General features: G+C 46.3%; 1 protein-coding gene across 5 annotated transcripts in view; it reads left to right on the top strand.

Moving 5' to 3' along the window:
* ACTN1 (actinin alpha 1) overlaps positions 1-17,186 on the top strand; it is a 138,140-nt gene continuing 120,954 nt past the window's right edge. For all 5 annotated transcript variants that reach the window (XM_067557810.1, XM_067557809.1, XM_067557806.1 and 2 more), the window contains exon 1: positions 1-280. In XM_067557810.1, the coding sequence (XP_067413911.1) occupies positions 176-280 (105 nt within the window). In that variant the 5' untranslated portion in view covers positions 1-175. The remainder of the gene's footprint in view (positions 281-17,186) is intronic.

Genomic DNA, 17,186 nt, shown 5'->3' with positions numbered 1-17,186 from the left:
ATTTGGAGGGACTGGGAGCTGCCGCCGCCGCCTCTCTGCGTTTGCTCCGCTGTAGCTGTGCTTCAGCAGGCAGCTTCCCGAGACTTGCCCGCCTTGTGCGAGCCGTGGCAGCGGGTCTGAGCAGCGAGAGCCGGGGAGGAAAGGCGAAAGCGGACCAAAGGACACGCTCACCATCATGGATCATTATGACTCTCAGCAAACCAATGACTACATGCAGCCGGAGGAGGACTGGGACAGGGACATGCTTTTGGATCCAGCCTGGGAAAAACAGCAGAGGAAGGTAAATTCCTCTCCCACCCCCCCTTTTCACCCTCACTCTTTCTCCCTCCCCAGCATCCTAGGCAAGATCCTGGAGCAGGGGGTGGGGTGATATTAGCAGAGGTTGCAGTAGCTCGGTTTAGAGGGGAGTGTTGTGTTACAGGCGTTTAGCAGGATGGGGGTGGAGGAAACGTTTCCTTGGATTTCCTGGAGCCTGGTTGTACCGTCGCTGCGGTGGATCTGCGTGGTTACCTTCTCACGTTCAGCCCCCCCGGTCCCCTCCGTGTTGAACGCTGCGGGTATTTTCTGCGTTTGCTCTAGGGCAGAGAGCTGGAGCTGGGCTCTTGATAGCTGTGCCAGGTTTCCTGCTGGGAGCCGCATCCCTGCATCGCCCTGATTTTATTTCTTTAAATAACCCCGCCTGGTCTGAAGAAGGGGGGGGGGGGGAAGGGGGCTGCCGGCCGCACTGTCACCCTCATTGTGGACGTGCATGTGCATGACCGCTTATTCCGCCTCCCTCCAATTTCTCCCGGATGGCAAGAGATTGCAGCGGCCACGGGAGCTGGCCTCGCCTGTCCAGCCCTGCACGGGACCTGTTGATCGAGATGCGGAGCTGGAACATTGTGGCATGCGGCGTGCCCCGCGCCTGGGGTTTGTTTTTAACTCGAGCCAGAACCGTGGTTTTTAATGGAGTTTAAACCGAGGCGTGATCTGGAGTCTCCCAGATCTCCCCCCCCCCCCCCGCAAACGGCGTTTGGAGAGAGCGCAGGAGACGCTGATGGATTGCTTGCTTTGTGGGTTTAAAAAAACACCCCAATGTGCAACAGACATGCAGGCTGTGTGTTGTCTTTCCTACCTGTGTGTGTGTGTGTGTGTTTTGGGGGAGGGGGGCGTGGATCGGTTAAAGAAATTGTGTTGCCCAAATGTAGCAGCGCAGAAGTTCCCGTTTCCCCTCCAGCAACAGATGTTTTCCCCTGTCAGCGCCGGGCCCTGGAGCCATGCAGCCGGGAGCCCTCGCTCAGTCCCCACATTTCGCAATGCCATTTACGAAAGCGGGCTCCTCGTTGTCTCGCACCGTCACGCGTCTGCAGTCGGCTTCTCCTCGGTGCTGCTCGGGGCCACCTCGCTGCTTGCTCCCCAGCAAGCTGTTGAAGAGGTGATTTGGGCGGCTGGCGCTGGGTGCGCCCTGGGGGCCGGGAGGCCTGGCCAGGCACATGTGTGCTTGCTAAAGTGGCACTCCAAGCGCCGGGGTTGCCCCCTGAGAACAACGGCCCAGGAAGGAAAGGTAGCAGGCGCGATGTGATCAAGGAGGAGGTCAGATATGGATGTAAAATTGGCTGAGACAGTTACCCAGGGCTCACTTTCCTTCAGCTGCCCTGACCCCCCATAGGCTAGACAAGACAAGTGGCCCCCAATATACAGGGGAACAGGTAGGCACTACCAGTGTTTGGGAGATCAGGTGGGCTGACTAGCCCTCTGTTGTTAGTAAAATGACCTCTTGTATTCCCACCACTTCTTTATTCTCCCCTTTTGAAAGGTCCCCAGTTCCATGTGATCACAAGCGGGATGATAGCTCATTTCTCATTTGAATGGTGTGGTTTAGGGTTGGGCTTGTGCAAAACTTATGTCCAAAAATGGTAACATTCATCCCTTTTTTTAAACTTGGGGTGGGGGGGGGGGAGGTTAGGAGGAGTTCTAGCTTCTTTTTTTTTTTTTTTTTTTTAAGCCAAAGGCATCCTGTATTAGATCACTCTGGAATCCTAATCCCTGAAACATTTCCCTGTTAGTCATTTCATCAGACAATAAAATAGAATAAAAAAAGAAAAAAGAAGTATGGCAGGGCACCTCCTACAACTGTCAAGTCACTAGAGTGAATCACTTGTTAATTTTACACTTTGTATCACATCTTGCCATGTCTGAGTTATGAACAGAAAATGTAACTACTTTCCTGTTGCACTAGTGGACATAGGTGTTGGAGGCTGGTGAGGGTAAAACTGGATTTTTAACAGTTGTGTTTGGCTCCCTTCATGAATTTGGGAGTAACTGTGGCTGTGTGTACTAATGAGAGGACTCTTTGTTTCTTCCATTCCCCAAGGTTTCATAGGTACTTGAATTCATAGTTAACTGAAATGGTGGGTTCAGAAACGTTTCCATTGGAGACTGATGAGTTAATTAGCGGTGATAACTATGGAGCTCCTGTCCTTGGTTTCTTAGCTTGAAAAGGCTGCATGAAGAGGATAAAAGGCATGAGGAGCAAAGCATGCAAACAAGAGTGCTTACTAGAGAGCAGAGTTCATGGTAGGCAAGCCTATATGTCAAAAAAGGGGAAAGAGAAGGATATTTAATTCCCAGTCTAATGTGAGGATGCTAGATTGCTTATCTGAAGGACCAACCAGCAGTAAGTTGATGGAGAGCTTTCCTTTATTTTGCTCTTGACTAATTTCAAAGAATTGACTGACTGTGGTATAAAGTTTAATTCCCACCCAGCTATTAGGATACTAAAGTTGGTAAGATCTAATGTGGCCTAGCGGAGCCTAGCAATTTCTTTTGCAGAGCAAGGTGATCAGTTTTGCTAAGAGAGTGGTTCTCTGAAGGGGGGAGTGATATTATATTTTTACTTGTGCTTCATTGGGGGCTGGGATAAAATATTGAGTGATTTTCGTATATAGTGGTGTGGGGCTGTCAGCAGCAGGGATTAAACCCATGCCTCTAGATATAAAAGCATGTGCCTCTGCTGCTTGAGCAGAAGGGTTAGTCTCTTAGCTCAAGGGTGTAGCACACTCAAACCTCTGTGTGGGCCAGCCACTAAAAAGGGGGCAAAGATACGCTAATTCCTTACACCATTTCCCCTTGTGCCACTCATTTTTCTTGTGCATAACCCAAATTCACAGTGTATCTAGTTTAAAATAATCCAGATTATATTCTATTGAAATTGAGCCTGGATCAATGAATTTGGAGTACTGTATGTCATTCCTCCTTCTGTTGTCATAGATGGGCTGTGGATGTCTCTGTATTTCTTTGGGGGATGGGATTATTACATGGATCCCTTCTACCATTCTAGTAGGGTGTGTGTGGGTGTGTGTGTGGGGGGTGTCAGATGGTGAGAAATGGTACTCTCCCATGCTCTGCCCACAAAATAAACTATCAGTGTGAATCACCAAATTGAGATGCTGTTCACAGTGGAATGTGCAGATGTTCAAAATGAGACCGTGTGTGTTTCCTGATGCCCCTGGACTCTTTGGGCTTGGCTCCTTTATTGAGGAGGAATAGAAAAGTGGTGGTATTGCTCAGTTGTGGCGCCAAAGGGTACATCTACCCCACAGCTCGGAGCAGAGCTAGGGTGCTAAATTACCAGTGTGGCCATGGCGGCATGGGCTAGCCACCTGAGTAAATCCCACCTGATTCCCTGGCTGTGTACTCAGGCAGCTAGCCCAAGCCATCACTCACGCTGCTGCAGCCACACTATTTTTAGCGTGCTAGCTTGAGCCAAGCTAGCATGGGTCTGTCAAGCCAAGATGGGAATTACCGTACACTTCCCTGCTGCTGTGTGGGTGTACCCAAAATGAGATGCTCAGTAAACTATGCAGATGTGATTTCCTTTCTTACACAAGGAATGAAATAGTTTCCAATGTTGACATTTAACGAATAGTCACTGGGCCTCTGAGTTCTCACCCTAGTGAGATGAATGGGGCACACCTCCCACTGCTAATGTTCTGGGCTTTGCAGATTCCTCTCTTGATCAGATATGCTTGGTTCGCATTGCTGAGATTTTCTTCACAACCACAGAATAGCTAGAGTCTTGCTGCTGATTCTGGAGAAAAAAAGACAGTAGTTGCAGAGAAGAGCCTGTATAGTGTATGAATGCACACCAGCTGCTTGAGTGTGTGTGTGTGTGTGTGTGTGTGTGTGTATAAAATGTTTTTATATATAATTCTGTTTGTATAATCAGCTTTTAGGACTTAAAAAAACGAGAGTCCTGGAGCACCTTAAAGACTAACAAATTTCTGCGGGCATAAGCTTTCGTGGCTGACGAAGTGGGTAAATCCCATCTTGTTGTTTTTGCTGTATACAGACTAACACAGCTACCTCTCTGGAACTTTTTAGGGCTTACTGTCACTATTCAGTGCGTCCATTAAGTGAATAGAGCTGATAGCACCCTTTTTGATGGTATGAAGGAAGAAATGCTTCCATCTTGACACTTCCAAGCAGGGGGGCCACTCTGAGGCATTGTCTACACTAGAAATGTAAGTTGACCTAACAGAGGGGCGTAGAGGACCCCATGTGGGGGTGGAGGAGGAGTGCCACCCAGCCTTGCTCTGCCTCCAGTCCACCCGCAGCCCCTGGCTGCAGCCCTGCCCCCAGCCATGGCCCCACACCCGCCCCCAGCTGTGGCCACAGCTCTTGGTGCCAGGCCTGGCTGCAGCTCCACACCTGACTGTGACACTGCTCCTGACTCCAGGCTCGGGCCCCCAGTCCCAACTGCAGCCTGGCCACGGCCTCGCTTCTGGCCCCAGACCCGCCCCCTCCAGCTGTGCCTCCAGCCTTGGCCCCTGGCTCCCAGCCCCAACTAAGGCCCCAACTGCTGCCCCAGCCTCAGCTCCAGCTCTGGTTCCTGGAGGTGTGTGGACAGAGGCAAGGGGGGGGGGTGCAGCATAAAAAGTTTGGGGACTACTAGTGTAGGGCTTATGTCGGCTTAGTTAGGGTAACACAGTGTCAGTGTAGACACTGCATCTCTTACGCTGGCTGTGGGGCTGTCATTTTAGCGGAGCAGCAAAATTGACAAAAAGCCCCCCTGAGAGCTGAGCGGCTGGCCCTCTCTATCCTGCTAGAAGCCCCAGCCCTCTCCATGGGGCAGAAGCCCCCCTTGTTAATTTCATGGCTGAGCTGTGAAATTGACCAGGTTGCCCAGCTCCCAGCGGGGAGTGGGGATGAGAAACTGGGGCAGCTGGACCCCATTCCTTGGGCAAAAAAACCCAGGTGGTTTCCCCTTGGGAACGGGAAGCCCAGACTGGCTTCTGATGGGGAATGAGGGGGGGCCAGTCCACTGGGAGCTCAGGAGCGTGGCTGGAAGCTGGGAGACCGGACTCTCGGCTCCCCACACTGCCCCTCTTAGATGAATGGAAGTGCTCCTTGTGATGATGCACTCCACTGACCCAAGGAGGGTAGTGTGAACATCAGCTGTCGCAGTAATTAATGCTGAGTCTTGTCAACACAACTCTCTAGTGTAGACCAGCCCTGAAGCTGCATGGAGCTATGCCTGCATTAGAACTTTTGTCAGTAACGCTTTTTTGTCAGTCAGGGGTGTGAAAAAACACCCCTTGACTGACATAAGTTTCCCTGGCAGAAGCGCCAGCATGGGCAGCACTATGTCAGCAGAGGTCGTTGGGGGTGGTTTAATTATGCTGACAGGAGAGTGCTCTCTCCCGTCAGGCTATATAGCAGACATTACAACGGCGCAGTTGCAGTGGTACAGCTGTAATAGCAGCCTAAGGTCTTGTCTACACTAGCACTTTTGTCGCTCAGGGGTATGAAAAAAACACACCCCTGAGCCACATAAGTTTTGCCAGTTAAGTATTCCTGTAGACAAGGCCTTAGTGTGAGGGGAATCGGCTTCAACATTTGAAAACGGTAGGCCTCTCTATCCCCAAATAGCTGTCCTCAGTAGTGTTCCATAGCAGTGGCTCTCAACCTTTCCAAACTACTGTACCCCTTTCAGGAGTCTGATTTGTCTTGCATACCCCCCAAGTTTCACCTCACTTAAAAACTACTTGCTTACAAAATCAGACTTAAAAATACAAAAGCGTCACAGCGTGCTATTTCTGAACAATTGCTAACATTCTCATTTTTACCATATAATTTATAAAATAAATCAATCAGAATGTAAATATTGCACTTATATTTCAGTGTATAGTATAAATGAGTCATTATCTGTAAGAAATTTTAGTTTACACTGTCTTCACTAGTGCTTTATATGTAGCCTGTTGTAAAACTAGGCAAATATCTAGATGAGTTGGTGTACCTACCCAGTGGAAGATCTCTGCGTACCCCCCAGGGGTATGCGTACTGGTCTGTTCACAACACACACAAAGGAGCAGAATCTCTCTTTGTTGTGCTGGCACAGCAGAGCTAAGGGCAGGAGTAAAAAGTAGTAAGAACTTGGATGTGCTGATTTTAGTAACTGACTGGAATGCTCAGCGGAGCTGCACCCCATGGAGACATTTTTACAAAGCTAGTTTTCAGGTAGCTTTTCCACGTTCCATGTGCTTGTATTTACCCTTCTGTACAATGGGACTGATGCAATGTCCCTCACAGGTGGGTAGTGAAATTGGAATTAATGTCTCTATAAATCACTTTGAGATCTATGGAGGAAAAGCACTATGAAAGTCCTGAGGATGAGAGGCGTTTTTAACCTGATAGTGCCTCAGTTCCCTCGCATTTTTCCTCTCCTCCCCCTTTCAGACACCACTGAGTAATTCCCTGCAGGAGCTTGCTAGGTGGGGAGGATGATGCTGCTAGTTTAGAATGCAGGGGGTATTGACGCTGCTTTGAAAAACCAGCTTTTCTGGTTGCATAGCATTTCCATAAGAGGCTTTTTGGGTTGTCATGTTTTTAGAAGGGTTTTTAAGAGGCTTTAAAGAGCTCATCTAAGCAGTGATATTCACTTAAGGGGGAAAAATAATGAACAGAACTAATTCTGCTCAATCTGACTTTTAATAAGCTTCTGCATGGCCCTTTTGTACAACAGCAGGGGTCTCTTGTGGGGATTAAAGCTCTTTCCCTTGCAATATCAAACTCTTCTTGGTAGTTTCTTCTAACTGAAAGATTTGACCATCTATTATACTCTCCCCATTATTCTCAAGAAAATACAGGAAATGGGCTTCCAAAGACACTTGCCAAGCCCTAACAGACTGATACTACTGCTTCTCATTGCCACTGTCAGAAGATCACTCTCAAAATGCACTCATCACTGCAGGCTGTTGGGAAATGTATGTGCTCTTGTAAAATGTGCCAGCTAATGTCTTCCCGTGGCCATTTACTAGTTTTGAAATACTATACAATTGAATAACAGATTGACAAAGCTACCTTGAAATAGCACTTCACAGCCCACAAGAAATTTCCATCTCTTGATCAGAAAAATCCCAAGGCCTCAATCTAACTCCCTTAGGTCAATGAAGAGATGCCATTTGTTCTTGTGGCTATCATAACGTCAGTAAAACTGAAAAGTTCACAATTTAGTGAATAAAACATGGAAGATGCATTAAATTTTGACTCAGTTGAGGTCAAGGAGAGTTTTGCCTTCACAGCTTGGTTAACTAGAATATTAATGATCAGGTTTCTAATATATAGGGGATGTGAACCCATCACCGCGGTCATGACAAATGCAGCTGTGTTTTGGGTCCCCGGGGGAAAGAGTTTGAGAATGACTGACTTCACTGGGGGCTAGATCAGGCTCTGAGCGAATAGGTCACCATGCAGGTCAGCAAGCTTGGACTTCATCTGACTGATGGTGGAAGCAAAGTCCACAGCTGAAGACGACCAGGCCTCTTTGAGAACACCAGCCACTGAGGACATAGTTGAGGTAAAAGTTTTGTGGGGCCAAAGACTTTTTGTGGGGCCTCCATCTGAAATACCATGGGTCTGACTCTTGGAGATGCTGACATCTCTGAAAATCAGGCTCATGGTTTTTCAAATTGTTCACTCTAATTTTGGACACTGTTCATTGTAAGTGACTTGTCCAAAGTTGCTGAGCTGAGAGAAGAAAAATCTGATTCCCAGCCTGGTATGCTAATGCAATACCATGCTCCCTTTCTGATCAGACGGCTGCCATCTTGACAACGTGATGCAGGGTAGGGTGAAGAATCCATTTGTAATGAGTGAGCCGAAATTAAAAAAAAAAAAAAAATACAACTTCTATTCTTAAGGATTACAATGACATTTTAAAAAAAAAAGTAACATACAAGATTCAAACACTTAATTTTTATTAAAAAATAACTTTCTGTTTCCTCAGTCCTATTATCAGACAGGACTGCCTACTGGGAAGCTGCAATAAAGTATGCCTCTTGCTGAGAAATCTAAATCACTTAGATTTCTGGAGCTAGAGGAACAGTGACGGCAATAGCTGAACTGTGCTGAGCACTTCCTGTTTATAGGTAAAGACTGACTGAATACAGTATCTATAAATCAGTGAAATTATCTGTTAGAAATGGCACTATCCCAGTAACTGGTAATCCTCTGAGTGCAGCAAGCAGTATATAATGTGCTATATGTAAAGATGGCTTGTCTTTCTAGAAAGCTGTGCAGTGGTTGCTATCTACCTGACTCTCAATTCCATGCAGTCCAGTGGGTCTAAAACAGAAGTCGGTCCAATAAAAGATATTACCTCACCCACCTTATCATGTATTAGTTTTTTAAAGATGTTTAGCTCAAAAGCCTCCTTTAAGTGTTGCTGCAAAGGACGGATAAATCACTGGTTTTGTAAGGCAATTATTCATTTTAGAACAGTAGGATGCGGCTCACTCTCTTGAAGATTGGTATTTTGTTTTTTTTACCAAGAACATTATTCATGGTAACCTCTTCGTATTGTGAGATGAGTGAGGCATCTGGGCTTCGTAGTGACTTGTTCATCCACACAGCACTTTGTTAATGAAAGAACTTAGGAAATGGTGGGGATCAACAACAAAATGGTCTGTGCAGATTTTTGAGGGATTTTACAAAAGTGTGAAGAGCTGTTTAAAAACACAAGATTTCCTGTACTGGATCAAACCATCTGTCCACCTAGTCTGAGAGCCATCCTCCTACTCTACCAGAGGGGGGAGGAAACACCCAAAAGGAAGCAAGCTATTAGCCCAGTAGTGTGCATGTATGTGTCTGGGGAATTCCTGCTTGACTGTTGCAGGCAACCAGTTCAAATTCTTGGGCCTGTTATCTGACTGTTCATAACTACACAAGGTAAAGGTGATGACATTAACCAGCCTCCCTATAACTTCAGTAATGCGTGTAACTTGGTGTGTAATGTTGTGCCCACTGCTAGCCCAGTAAGTGGGGAAATTTGAATATAAGCTATCCAGAAGGTTGTATAAACACTTTTTTAGGCTATCTAGTGAGAATTGGTCTCTCTTTTTTAAATCGATGTTGCCTTTTGAGATGGCCTTGTCCTGATATAGAAATTAAATGACAGGTTTGGGAGTATTGGTCTAACAGTGTTGTTAAAATAGCTAGGACTGGAAGAGCAGTTGGATCAGATTTAAATAAAAATGGTGTGTGCTCTAATTAAGACACAATAGATGTCTTTTTAATCTTTTGACCATAAGAGTACCATAATAGAAACGCAATAATGTGTATGGGCTGTGCAGCTATTTTGTCCTAGGCACTTTCCTCTTGAACTAGTGCCTCCCTGCCCATGATATACAAGTCCCCAACCTTGCATGTAATGCAGTTTATGTACTGGGGCTGTAAGACATTGTCACCAATGAGGATGTGGGATTGTGTACTGCTCATTGCAGTATGGTTGGAATCCCCCCATGAGCTTGGCCAGGAGCCGTCACTACTACCTGGTTAATATTTTACATTGTAGCATCGTCTGTGAAGTCCTACTGCCTTTGGTTTATCATTGTTGTATCTAATGCTTAGGTTGTTCTCTGGGATTTGGTTGCCTTGCTGTGTGGCAGCTGGCTCTGTCTGAAATTAGACTGAAGGGTCCCAGTCACTTGTAGAAAGGGATGGAGACTGTATTGGGAAGACCTCATGAAGGTGGATTCTAAGGTGCCTATCAGAGCCACTGAAAGGCTCAGTTGTCTCTGACCCATAGGCTCACTAGTTGTGTGGCTATTTTAAAAACAGATATGCCATAAGGCCTAAGCACCGATATAGGGGGGAGGGATGAACTCTGTTGTAGTTATTTAAAAAACTTATAATGCATCCATTGTCAGGTGGGTATGTTAGAAAAAATATATCTATTGCAAGGATCAAATCCACCATGGCCTCTACCACCTCAAGACTGAAATAAGTACCCACCTGCCCCCACCAAGACACAGGGCAATTAATAAAAAGTCTGGGTTAATCTATATCTATATGAATGAGTGTGTTTTCCTAAAAATTGCCAAATGTGAGCTTTGCAAGAGGGAGTGAATTTCATGAGAAATGCCCAACTCCAGGATTGCAGTGCTAGAAACAGATATCCAGAGCCATCTGCAGTTATGAAGATGCAGATGAGGAGAGGGAGATTTGACTATTGACCATGGGGCCTCTTATCTGATAGTAGCCATCACTCCAGTGTCCAGTCCAATTAATCTTCTTGGGGCTGCTTCCAACTTCATTTTGATCTCTTGAAGCAAGATTGACTGTTCTGAAAGGTACCTGTTCATGATGGTGGGGAATCTCATGAATAGAGGGTTGGAGTGGGGAGAAATGGAAGGGAATCCTTGGGTGTAAGCGACAAACTGCATTAACTGAGTGAAACCACAAGCGTTAATAAGATTAGCAAAGAGCAAGCTCACTTCCTGTTTCTCTACTACTGCCTTTTTTGTTCTTCCCCCTTCATTATAACGAAATCCAGCCATAGGATGTTTGTGGTGTGGCCTGGAGCCAGACAAGCCTCTTAGCTCCCTATTAGGCAATAAAGCAGTCCTTTTTTTTTTTTTTCCTTTTTTCCCTGTCAGTTTTCCATCCTTGTATCTTTCCTTCCATGCTGGTAATAGACGTCTGACTAAATGGGCTCTGACTACTGTAAGCAAGCCCTTTCAGTGTTTTGGCAATGTTACTGCTACCTCAGACCTTGGTGCCTGTACTCAAATTTGTCTTATGTCTACCTCAGGTCTTTCCTCATTTCTTCTTCTCCTCATTGCCATCTCCTCTTCTTTCCCCCTCAATCCCAAACACAAACAGATGCCTGGAAGCACTGGGACCTGAATTTGAGAAGGTTTTATGATCGCAAAACCAGGTCATATAATTATGTTGCACCTCCTTACCTGGAAATATTGTAAAGCATGCCGTAATGCAGCTGCCTTCTGGGTGGGAGGCAGCAGCCAACCAGTGACTCCAGCATGGTGCATAGCAGGGGTGGGGCAACAGGAATTCTGGCTGAGGTACCTTCTCTGTTTGTACGTTAGTCTCTTCTATCTCGTTAGGGCCTGACTCTCGGATGTTCTGATCATCCGCAACTCCAGCTGAATTCAATGGGAGCTGCAGTTGCTCAGCATTTCTGGAAGATCAGGCCCAGAAATCTCATTCAGAGAGCTATATACCTCCCTAAGTGCATGAGGACAGCTCCTATTGATGTGAATTGGAGCTGTATGGATAAACAGAGTGGCGTATGGTCATTTACCCAGCTGAGTCTTACAGCTACGGATCCAGCTACTCAGAGCGAATGCCTCCTGGAAATGCATTCCACTCTGCAGAGTGGGAACTGAACCCAAAACCTGCTCTTCCATTGCATTGGAGTGAAGACGCTGTTCCAAATGGGAAATATTGGCAGGTGATGAGGCTGTGTTCTGGTAATACCGTTATAAGTGGATGTTATTGAGGTGTGAGGCTTCAGTTAACCTATATGTATCTTCTCAGATCTGGGAGGTTTGTGTAAGTCTCTGGGCTTTAAAACCAGCAGCCTAGTTTTTATGAGCAACCCTACAAAAACAACACCCCCCCCCTCCATCTTTTAATTAATTACATTGGAGAAGAGATTTCTTTAAGGAAATCATTATAACTAGTTTGGAAGGCTTCACTGGTCAGTGGAAGGGGGGTTTACTTAGAGTTATTGCTGATTCTGCTCCAAATCTGCTCACCTTTTGTACTGACCCCAGATTACTATGATGATGGTCACCTACAATTCTGGAATGAAAAGTTTTCATACAAAATGGGGTGGGGGCAGCCAATGCCTTGATCTTGCTCTGCAGGTGCTGTGTTGCGAGCTCCTTGTTGACTTGCCTAGCTTGGTGATTGTGTTCAAAAGCAGGTCAAGGCAACAGAGCCTGAAACTGGGTAGGAAATGTAATCTCGGCTTTAATAGCTAACTGCACTAAATCATCAGGGTAAGATAGGCTGAACTGATTGTATATATACTATAGTATAGGCACATGCTACTCTTTTGCACTTAATTCCAGTTAAGGGTGGAACCCTTTTGGAGTCCTCTGTGTCCAGGCAAAGCAGTGTACCTGTGTGGCAAAGCAGTCCAGGAACTTTCATTCTACTTCCCCTCTAAATGGGCTCACTACTTTGTGAGGTGGGTTCTATGCAGAACACACACACACACATTGCTATCAGGTTTTTTTAGTATCAGGCTCAACTCTCAGAGGGATGGATCCAAGGCCTGTTGAAAGCAAGGGAAAGATGCCCAGTGACTTCAGTGAGCTTTGGATCAGGCCCCAAGGGCTCTTCAGTGAGGTGTTAAGTGTGTTTAGCTTAATTACTGCTGTAAATGTAAGCTGGGCCACTAAGCCCCCCAGAGATAGTACTGAGAACTAGCCTCTCAAGATTTCTGGGACATGCAGAGAGATCCAGGTATGGCCTGTATGTCCTAACTGTTCACTCTCCTCTTCACTGTGGAGAGTGATGTATGTGTCATACAGCCAAGTTTCTTGGCTTGATATAGCACTGCAGGGTTTCCTGAAATACTCAGTGCTATTACTTGTGGCACCTTTATAGGGTGTGAATGCATCTCCTAGCAAATACTCACCAACTGCCTTTGTATAACTTCCCAATTTATTATCCACCAAGAAGGATATAAAACAAAATTGATTCCTGCCGCCACCCCCTGAAAAACCCTATCCCCTCTAAATTGGTTATTGATGCCATAGTGAGAACTCTTCTCTTAAAATACTTATAGTACAAAGCATGGATAAATGTCTGTCTATGCCAATACACATCACAGCAGAAAATACTTCATTTCCTGCGGCAACATTCATTGCAGGCAATAACATCTGTCTGTTTTTCATGTGGCTTCTTAACACCCCAGTAGGAATCTTCAACTGCACCTGCTGTGTCAGGGATCTCTTGGCTTCACTCTTGCTCCAGATGATGGTGATGCTGTTGTTGTGTGGGTGTGTAGCTGCTGTTTGTGCTGTACCTGTGCTAGAGGTACACCAGTCTCTCTAGTGGTGTTTGTCCGGCATCTTTTGTCAGCAACAAATTCAGTCAGTTGCGTTGTCTGAAGGTTTGGGTGGGGAAGGGAAGGAAGAAGGTCCTCTTTATTAAATGCTTCATTAATAAGAACCTGTCTGTTTCAAGGTGACTAGTTCATGGAAACTAACTGTTTTTCCAAGGGTTTTGTTAGGCCAGTGGGGAGCTCAAACTAGGAATAAGGCTGGTTCCAGCTGTGGGGAGCCGAGTCTGAACTCACTCTGGGCTCTAGTCCCAACTCCTTGTCTTTCCCTGTCAGAAATCATTCTCACCAGCCTGCTCTCCTGACATGATCAAACTCTTCCACTGTCAGTTCGCAGCTCAAACCTAGCCCGGGCAGGGAAATGGCCTGGGGAGGTAAGCCAAGCAGAACAGGACATCATTGTGTGTGTTTGGTGAGGCGGGGCTTACAAATCTTAGTGGGGAGGTGGGCTGACACATATAAGACAATTGGAGACAGAGGGAGAATAGGAGTAAATAGGCCCCACAGATGAGCGACAACACTTATTTATGTTGTCATAGCACCTGTGGGCCCGGATCATAGACCACTACTCCAGTGTGCTAGGCACTGTACAAACACAGAGCAAAAAGACAGTCCCTGCCCCAGGGTGCTTACAATCTAAATATGAGACCAGAGACAACAGATGGATACAGACAGGGCAGTACAAGTAAACAGACCGTACTGGTCAGCATGATAGGCCGTGGTCTCTGCACAACAGCAGCCCACTGTTATTGAGTTTTTGTTTTGGGGTTTTTTGTGTGTGTGCGTGCGTGTGTGCGCGCGCGCGGAGTTTTAAGAAGGGATTTGAAGGTGAATAATGAGGTGGCTTTGCAGATGTTTACACAGAGTACCTCCCAAGCGTATTGGGCAGCACCGGGGAACCTCATTCTAATGGGAGGTGGCCAGGGAAAGCAGTTGGACAGCTTGCTTCCCTACTGTTTTTCCAGGTGCAGGTTTGACAGCACTGTCTGAATCGAACCTGCGTCTGCAGACGTTTCAAGTTCATGGAGACCTCAGCCAGATCCCCCTGGGAATTGGAATGTCTTCCCCTTTGCTGTGCATCTGGCACACTGGGGGTTCCTGTCTCCTTCTATTAAATGGGAAAATGCCATTTTCTCTCTCATCTTGAGTGGTACAGGACAGAGGAGGTATGTTGCTGGAACAAGAAAAGCTGTGTGACCATGATTTGCCTGAGAGCACAGAAAATGCCTGGTCACAGGTACAGCAGAGTGGCTCCGTGAAACAGCCTGTCTTCCCTCCCTGCTCTGGTAGCATTGCTCCTTGCGCCTAGATGGTAGCGAGTTCAGGCAGCAGCCAACTGGCCCAACCTTCTTTTGGCACAGTGCCTCCAATACAGAGAAACTCCTCAGGGCAAAAAAAGGAGAGATGGAAGCAACAGGGCCAGAGGCACCCACTGAGACGAAGCCGCATCAGGTTGGAAACACCTGGGTTAATGACCGCAGCTTGAGGCCCTAGCAGTATCATTAAAGGTTGCCTTTCCACTGTTTCAGATGACGGGGCCTTTGGCTCAGGATGCTGTCCGTGTTCACGCCCGGCTAATCAGTCAGAGCTAGCAGGCTTGCGTTAAGCGTTTCCAAAATGTTTGTAGTTTACAAATCATTACATGCTGTTACATGCTTGTTATAAACATGATGGCATGTAGATAACTTGACATGCATACGCCTGTCTACAGTGTACCTTATAGTTCAAATGGGGTACAGACCTCGCAAATCACAAAGCTAGCGAATGAATCGCATGTTCATGCGGTCTTGAAGGAGACATGGTTGCAATTTTCATGCAGCCATGTATCATTTTATGACACATTACATTTCACTCCTTCCTGTGCCAGTCTCTGCAAATGCTCTGACCCTGCCAACTACTGACAGATTCCTAAGGGCCTCTGAAATCTGAAAACAGAGGTTTCCATTTTTGACCCTTAGTGATTTCCCCCCTTTTCCTTGTGTGGTGGCTTGTTTTTTAAATGCTGTTAACTGGCCGTAATTCAGACAGTCAGTCCTTACAGTAACTGTTTTATTAATTACAGTAATGATAACACTTGGAGGCTAATATCATCTATCTGTGCAGGGCTTGGGAAAACCACTACCGACACTTACTCTCCAAGGCTGCTGCTAAGAAGAGGGAAGCATTTGTTGTGAACCCCAGAACACCTCCCTCCATGCATACTGTGGGAAGGTGCGTGAGCTTTGGACTGGGCTGCCACCTCAGGAATCCACCCCAAGGATCCACACTTCTTAGCACCATGCTTTGCCAACTGGTGCCTGGCAAATTCTGGAGTTCTTCATGCCCAACTCCCCTCCTGGCTACTAGAGAAGAGGGTGCTCTGTTCTCTCACCTCAAAGGAGGCATTAAAGCTACTGCTCCCCTCTCTTCACCACTGCCTGTAGATAGGGGTCTGAGTGGGCTGTCCTTCACTTCTCCCCTCCCACCCTAATGGGAATGCAATACCTGTTTAGTACTGGGCTCTTTGCCCCTCACCTTGCCAGAAGGGCAATAGAATAGGGAGCAGTGTGTTGCACCAGTGGGCAAGTCAGTTCTTGTCACTGATTTTTGACTCTCATTCGTGTGGGGACAATCCCATCCTGTCCCAGCACTCCATGTCTTCACAAATGCAATATGCCAGTTTTCTGTAGTCCTCTATCAGAAGGGACAATCGTACTTGCAGGAAGCCTCAGCTTGTACGTAAAGTCAAAGGAGACTGTAGGATGAAACTAAGTGGCAGCTAGAGGTTGCTATATAGGGTATCTGTCATGCTGGCTGGATTTGGGGGGGGGGGATTTATTATATTATTTAACATTAATATGTCAAAATCATAGTAATTCAAGCGAGATATGCCATGTCAGATACTGTTAGAAAGGCTATGATGTGCTAAGTAAGATGATGTTTATGTTCATGTGTTATATGTGTAATAGAAGTCATGGATATGTTTGATATATCTGTATTTCAAATTGTGAAATGTCTGGGCAACTCCCCAGACAGGATGGCCCATTAAGAAATTCACAGGTACAAGGGGCCCAGGGGGAGAAGCCAGGGATATACCTGATGAGTCACCAGGACTTGCTCATGTGACTCTGGACTCCATTTTGGTTCCTGTAATATTCCACAAGCAGCATGGCACAGACCAAAGGACATAAAAGGCAGCTGCCCGGGATCCATTTTGTCTTTAGTCTGTCTTTCAGTCATCACCTACCTCTGGATCAACTCATCTACTGAAGCTGTGAAACAAAGGACTGAGACCCATCCAGGTACTGGATGTATACCAGAAGGACTATACAAGCCTGCAAACTCCACAATTCTTCTAGAAACCTGATATAAATTATTTGAAAATCCATATATATGTATCTGATTGCTTTAATTGTTTAACATTTCTCTTATAGTTTTTCTTTCTTTTTATAATAAACCTTTAGTTTTAGTTACTAAAGGATTGGCTGGCAGCATGGTATTTTGGGTAAGATCTAAACTTATATTGATCTAGTACTGTGGCTGACCCTTTGGGATCAGGAGAAACCTTTTGGGTAAAGAACATAGAGTTTTAAGTAACTGGTCTCTTTACTGGACCTAGTAGCTGAGTGGAAGCCGGAGACTGGAATGCAGTAAAGGGGACTGCGTATATTTGTATATTGGCTTCTTGATAACCGGTGTGGGGAATCGGAAGCAGTTTGTGGCTGGTTGGGAAGTGTGACTTCAGTGTCACCCCCAGTGCTGGGAGAATCTGCTCTCCTTTTGCAGCTTGCCCTGATCTTGGCATTTTCAGGTGGCTACCCTGGGCACGGAAGGGTCACAGTAGAAGGTGGTA

The sequence above is a fragment of the Emydura macquarii genome, unplaced genomic scaffold, assembly GCF_026122565.2.
Source record: "Emydura macquarii macquarii isolate MOO-44397 ecotype Brisbane River unplaced genomic scaffold, CSIRO-AGI_Emac_v2 contig_1876, whole genome shotgun sequence".
Taxonomy (NCBI): Eukaryota; Metazoa; Chordata; order Testudines; family Chelidae; genus Emydura; species Emydura macquarii.
The sequence above is the reverse complement of the archived record's forward strand: the minus strand, read 5'-3'. Positions and strand labels throughout refer to the sequence as shown.